The sequence below is a fragment of the Orycteropus afer genome, unplaced genomic scaffold (assembly GCF_000298275.1).
Source record: "Orycteropus afer afer isolate SDZICR_OR568_19922 unplaced genomic scaffold, OryAfe1.0 scaffold00061, whole genome shotgun sequence".
NCBI classification, from domain to species: Eukaryota; Metazoa; Chordata; class Mammalia; order Tubulidentata; family Orycteropodidae; genus Orycteropus; species Orycteropus afer.
The window spans coordinates 11,673,903-11,680,687 of NW_006921648.1; the positions used below are offsets into that span (position 1 = coordinate 11,673,903).

Genomic DNA, 6,785 nt, shown 5'->3' on the forward strand with positions numbered 1-6,785 from the left:
GGCCGGAAGACAGGCCACCAGTATTTCAAATACCAAAAGGGTCACCCATGGTGGACAGCATTCAGCAGAGAGGCTAGCCTAGGGCAGGCGGAAGGCAAGGCCTGGCAATCTACTTCTGAAGATTAGCCAATGAGAATCTAATGGATCACAACAGAGCGTCGTCCGACTCGCTAGCTTTGGACACAACATCAGGAGGATCAATGGCTAGAGGAAGACATCATGGCTGGTGAAGGAGAGGGCCCACAAGGGAGAGGGAGACCCTTGGTGAGATGGGTTGGCACAGGAGCTATGACAGTGGCCGTGAACTTGCTGGCGGTCCTGAGAATGATACAGGGCCAGACAGTGTTCCATTCTGTTCCATAAGGTCGCTGTGAGAGGGAGTTGACCAGACAGCAGCTACCTATCTATCTTCCTATCTACCTATCTCTATCTATCTATCTTTCTTTCTATCTATCTATCTACCCATCTCTGTCTTGTCTTTTCTATCTATCAATCATTTATATCTTCTTTGGAGAAATGTCTATTCAACTCCTTTGTCCATATTTTAGTTGGGTTTTGACTTTTTGTTGTTGAGTTGTAGGAGTTCTTTACCTATTCTGAATATTAAAACTATCAGATATATGATTTTTAAATATTTTCTCCCATTCTCTAGATTATCTCTTCACTTTCTTGATAAAGTCCTTTGATGCACAGAAGTTTTTCATTTTGATGAAGTCTGATGTATCTGCTTTGTCTCCAGCCTTGCATGTTTGAACATTTTGGGCTGCATCTTTTCTCACCAGTATTTAATGCTTAATGTTTACTGGCTTTGCTTTTGGTATAACTTTGGTTTAGTGGGGTCTTGGCCCCACCTGGATGTAGGATCTCCCTCTGATTATGTTCTATTAGCCACCCTTGGACAAACACCCTCCCCACAGATTGACTGGTTCCGAACTTCCTGCTAATAACACCCAAAGAGGTAATGTTTGTTGAGCACTTATGCTGGGCCAGGAACTGTGCTGATAATTTATTTGCACATAAATACATGATTTCATTTAATCATCACAAAAATCTCAGGAAGCTGGTAGTATTATCATGCACAGTGTTATAGAAGAGGAAACTGAGGCTGAGGGAGGTTAAGCCATTGTCCAAAGCCACACAGGTGCCACTGAGGCAGAGCTGGCATTTGGGTTTTTCTGACTCTGAAAGTTGCATCTTAACCACAATGCTGTGCCAGTCAGGGAGCAGGATCTGAACTGTTTTGCATGAATATTTAGTGTAGTTTCAAAACGATGAGATAAAGAAGAGGTATTGGAATTCGGTCAGGGAAGCCAAACCATCATGGACCTTCTAGGGTAAGGGATGGATAATAAGAAGTAGGAGTCCCTGGGTGGCAGGAATGCATATGCACTCAGCTACTGACTAGTTGTTGGTAGGTCGAATCCAGATAGATGCTTGAAAGAAAGGCCCGGTGATCTGTTTCCAAAAGGTCACAGCCATTGAGGACCCCATAGAGCACAGTTCGACTCTGAAACACAGGTTGTTGTTGTGTTGTTGTGTGCCGTCGAGTCGGACCCAACTCATAGCGACCCCTCCTTGGGTTTCTAAGGCAGTATCACTACAGAAGTAGATTGCCCAACCTTCCTTCCAAGGAGTGGCTGGTGGGTTTGAACCGCCAGCCTTCTTCTTAGCAATCAAGTGCCTTAGGCACTATGCTACCAGAGCTCCTGAAACACAGGTAGTTGCCAAGAAGTCGACTCCAGGACATCTGGTTTTGGATTCCTAGACCTTATACAGAGAGCTCTTAGACTTTCATCAGCTTGACTATAAGATGTGTCTAGGTTTAGATCTCTTTGAATGTATCCTACTTGGAGTTTTTTGGATCTGTGGATTAATGTTTTGCATCATTTGTGGTGATAGGAGTGTGATTATCATTAGAAGAGCTCTAGTGGCACTGTGCTCAAAGCATTCAGCTGGTAACCAAAAGTTCAGCTTTGTGGGAGAACCATGAGGCAGTCTGATTCCATAAAGATTTATAGCCTTGGAAACCCTATGGGCCAGTTTTACCCTGTCCTGTAGGATGACTATGAGTTGGAATTGACTCAATGGCAGTGGGTTTGGTTTTTGGTTTAAGGGGCATAGCGAGCACTGGTGGTGCCGTGGTTAAAGTACTTGACTGCTAAACAAAGGTTTGTCAGTTCAAACCCACCAACTGCCACAGGAGAAAGCGGTGGCAATCTGCTTTTGTAAAGACTGACAGCCTTGGAAGCCCTATGAGGGCAGATCTGTTTGTCCTCTAGGGTCGCTATGAGTCTGAATCCACCCGAAGACGGTGGGTGGGCAGGGCCTTTTCTCTCTCCCTGGGGTCTGTCATCCCTCTCTTAACAGGTGACCATGAATGTTTCTTGAACCTTCTGCTCATTGCCTCAAGTTGTGGACTTCTCGCAACTGTCACCTGTGTGAGCAATTTCCTCTATAAATAAGCAGTTTCTGTTTCAGGTGTAGTTTGCCCTTGATATTTATACCCTACCTCCTTCCTCACCCAGGTCTCAAACTTAGAAACTTGAGTTAGAATTGTATTCAAATCCTTAGCCACAGCACAAGGTGACAACCCCCATAAGAGCCAAGAACAGCCACGTGATGGGCTTTTTGTCCTTCTGTGTTCTAGCTGCTGTCCTGTCATCTGCGGGGAATTCTTGATGAGACTGTACTTGTCCTTCCTAGCTGCTTTTTCCATGGTGCTTTGGTTGATTTTCTTGGGATCAAGTTCCAGATGGCTCAACAGTGCTTTCAGGATGAATATTTTGACCATTTGCTTCATGCCTGCAAACCTTGTCACCTTCGATGTTCAAATACCCCTCCTCTTGCCTGTCAGCGCTACTGTCATGCAGGTAGGTAATATTTCTGGAACAATTATTCATGTGTGTGAAACATTTTTTTTTTTTCTATAGAGACTGTTGTATGTGTTCAAAGAATAAATGTTACAGGAAATATGTTGGGATTTTTCTGAATCAAAAAGAGAAAGGAACAAGACAGTGATTTAAACGCCTATGGGAACAAAGTAATTCTTCAGAACTGAACTCACTCATAAGGAGCTCTGGTGATGTTGTGGCTAAAGCATTTGGCTGTTAACCAGAAGGTTGGAGGGTTGAACCCATCAGCTGCTCCACTGGTGAAAGATGAGGCATTCTGCTTCTATGAAGATTTACAGTCTTGCAAACCCTTTGGGGGCAGTTCTACTCTGTCCTATAGGCCACTGTGAGTCAGAATCAACTCATGGCAGTGGGTTTGGTTTTGGTGGGTTTTTTTTTGAACTCACTTGTATTCAGCACTATTAGCAAAACATGTTTTTATCAACTCTCCTTACTAACTAGTATTTAGAATTCAAAGGTCAGTGCTGATCAGCTAGGGGAACCGGATGACAGATGATTTTTAACTGACATGAATGTTACGTTACCTAATGCTCGTTTAACACAGGTCTGACTAATCCAGGGAAAGGAGCCAATGTCATCCTCTGGACATGTCTGGGCCTGTGCTTGACTGTTTCTCTGGCCGTTTTTGTGCTCATGTTCTTGCTACAGAAGATGCGCACTGAGCTATTAAAGGACAAATCGAAAAACACAGGTTGGTTTGATGATGAATCTTTGAAGTCTCTTTCCAAGAGGTGGCTATTGAGAGTTTCAGTTCTTTTTAACATGGTCTATTTCACTCTGTTAGAGCCCTGTAAGGTGTGTTGGAGAATAGTCACATGAAATGAACTTACTGGTAGAAGTGAACTGTCCTCATTCTGGTGTTGGTACCACCTTTGCAGTTTCCTGCAATGTCAGCCTTCCCCAGATTCTTTCCTTGGTAATTACTCTATTAAAGCATGCTGAGGCTTCCTTGGGAAATACCTGTTCCTTTGACTAAAGTTAGCACACTGACTACATGCCACATGCCACGCTATCAGAAACAGTTAGCTGGGCTATCTCCTGTCAGGAACAGTATATCTGGCAAGATTCGTGGCCATATTTTAATACAAATATAAGTGTCACTTCCTTGGGCGAACAGTTGAGTACTGAAAAATGCTAGACATAAATGACCAGTTGTTCCTGGGCTATTTGAGCAATTGTCTCAAAATTAATTGTTTTGATTAACCAGTGGAGACCTAGTCTCAGAGAAATGAATGTTCTACTTAGGCCTTCTGGAGATAAAAATACTTCTGCAGCCTGTGTTCTGATTCCATCACTTACCAGCTGCTGCCTTGTTTCCTTACGTATTTACTCTTTGTGCATAATGTGTAACACACACCTCCATTGCCCTCATGCAGCGCGAGAGGTAGATGGCATTTCTGCATTCACCTCACCTCCTCATCTTCCTTTCTGGTCAACAGATGGGGAGTGACTGGGTGTGATTTTTTTTGGAGATGGAGTCTCACTGTGGAATGTCATGAAAGTAGTAAAACATATCTTCACAGGTGTATAATGGGGACGTAATGGAGACTCCTTTATGTGATCACAAGAGATTCCTTTTTGAAAAAAATTCATCTGGACCCTAAAGTGTCACCCACAGGGTGATTCTGAGTGCTGTCACATATGGTCATTTCTGTCATTTTCAAGAATGTGAGTAAGATAGGCTCAAAAGCTCAAATGCCTGCAAGGGCCACGTGGGTAAGAAATGAGTAGTGGGCCAGGTCGTGGCTTCTGCAACAGGGCAGCCACACTCTGTCTGAGGTGACAGCTGCTCCCGACTTCAACTGATTGCTTCCATGGAGGATGCCAGTCCCATGTCAGCACATTCTGTTGCCTTTTAAAAGACTACAGTAATCTAGGTTTGCCCGTAAAATCTCTTGCTTTTTAAATGTGGGCAAACATTAAAATTAAAACCCAAAGCATTGTATGATGCAAACCATGCAAAATCTTTAAACCAAATGCGTCCTGCGGTCTGTGAGCCTGTGACTTCTGGTGCAGGACACACTCATTTAACTAGTACAAAACCTTCTGTCTCACATTGCTTTTGCATCCTGATGAGTACTGCTAAGAATGTCAAGGCCACACCCCCTAGGAAGTGTAGGTTAATCTCTCTGTTTTTGCATAATCAGGACCAGCTCTCCAGGATGTGGCTAATATCGACCTGGACAACAGCAAGACTGGTGTTGAAATTGCCCTTCCGAGAGGCCTGGGGTACACCATAGAGGAATGCACCTGTGAAGACTGTGTCAAGAGCAAACCAAAAGTTGATGCTGACGATTTCTTCCCCCTCCCAGCTATGGAGGAAGGCGCAACTACTCTTGTCACCACAAAAACAAGTGACCACAGCAATAGCTTGCCAGGTGCTGCAAGGGTCATCCACTACCACCATGTGTTGCCTTAGTTGACCTCAAATCGTGGCAACAACATGTGGGTCAGAAAAGAACTGTGCGTCACAGGGTTTTCAGTGGCTGTGAGTTTTCAGAAGGACACGACCAGGGCTTTCTTCTGAGATCACTCTGGCTGGGCCTGACCCTCCAACCTTTCCTTTAGCAACCGAGTGTGCTAACCATTTGCCCCACCCAGGGCCTCTGCAAGCGTCATAAGGATACAGAAGTGAGTTTCTACCAGATAATGAAGCATTTTGAGTGCTATCGAGATACTCTGAGCATCTTTTGTCAGAAGGAAAGGCTGATGCAGGTAACTACACGGTGACTAATTATCAGTTGCAGACATAGATTTTTGGTCTCTAGTTCTAGAAACCTCTTATGTTTCTCTACCTTAGTGCTGGGATTGTAACTGTGGACACTTCCCTGGTTTCATGATTAAATTGTTGACTTAAAAAAAAAAATCATTGCACTGTGTAGATCCGAGTTACCCATGTCTGTGGTTAGACCACGTCTCTCTTGTACGTGCACATGTACATTGCAGGGCAAATTAGATTTTTCTGCTTATTATTAAAGGAAAGCAAGCTTATCTTATGTACTTTTTTTTGGTGGGAGGAGTGAAAGATTACAGAGCAAATTCATTTTCCACACAGCAGTTCATACACATTTTGTTTCATGACATTGACTGTAGTCCCCACAATGTAACAGCTCTCTTCCCACTTCCTCACTGTAGTTACCTCTTCCCTGTGTCCTTCCTTCCTGAGCTGCCTCATGCAAGTACTGCAAGTACTGCCCTCCTGTTCTCCCATGATTGATCCTTCTAAGGAGTGTGTCTACCTGGTCTAAGTACCTATGGACTTATTACAGAAGCTCAGAATCAGCCTCACTAATTCTGTATGTAATGCATGAGTAGTTTCTGACCCTGAGAGCTTCAAAGTCATTACAAACTGTGAGAAAGGTGGACTAGGTACTGTTTTTAGACCCAAAGGCAGGTGTATAATAACAATCATAGCTAACACTTACATAGTTTTATTAATGTGCCAGGCACTGCTCTTCATTTAAAATTTTTGATTATTCTTTAAGTGAAAGTTTACAGAGCAAATTAGTTTCCCATCAATAGTTAGTACACAAAGTGTTCCCTAACATTGGTTGCATTCCTCACAATGTATCAGCACAGTCCCCTTTTCTACCCTGGGTTCCCCATTTCCTTTCACGTGGATTTTCTACCCCCTCCCTGTCTTCTCCTCTTTGTTTTTGGGCAACTGTTATCCTTTTGACTTGTATAATTCATTGTTCTAAGGAATATGGGGAGCTCTGGTAGCATAGTGGCTAAGGCGCTTGACTGCTCACCAGATGGCTGGTGGTTCAAACCTATCAGCCACTCCTCGGAAGGAAGGTTGGGCAATCCTGCTTCCGTAGTGATACTGCCTCGGAAACCCAAGGAGGGGTCGCTATGAGTCAGGGCTGACTC

The 6,785-nt window shown here is 43.8% G+C and overlaps 1 protein-coding gene across 1 annotated transcript; it reads left to right on the forward strand.

Annotated features, from left to right (window-relative positions):
* The first annotated feature begins 2,678 nt into the window (after positions 1–2,678).
* Positions 2,679–5,331, forward strand: TNFRSF17 (TNF receptor superfamily member 17). The gene is given in 4 exon segments (XM_007939737.2): positions 2,679–2,738; positions 2,741–2,870; positions 3,457–3,603; positions 5,060–5,331. Coding segments are annotated over 4 exon segments (609 nt in total).
* The last annotated feature ends 1,454 nt before the right edge of the window (positions 5,332–6,785 follow it).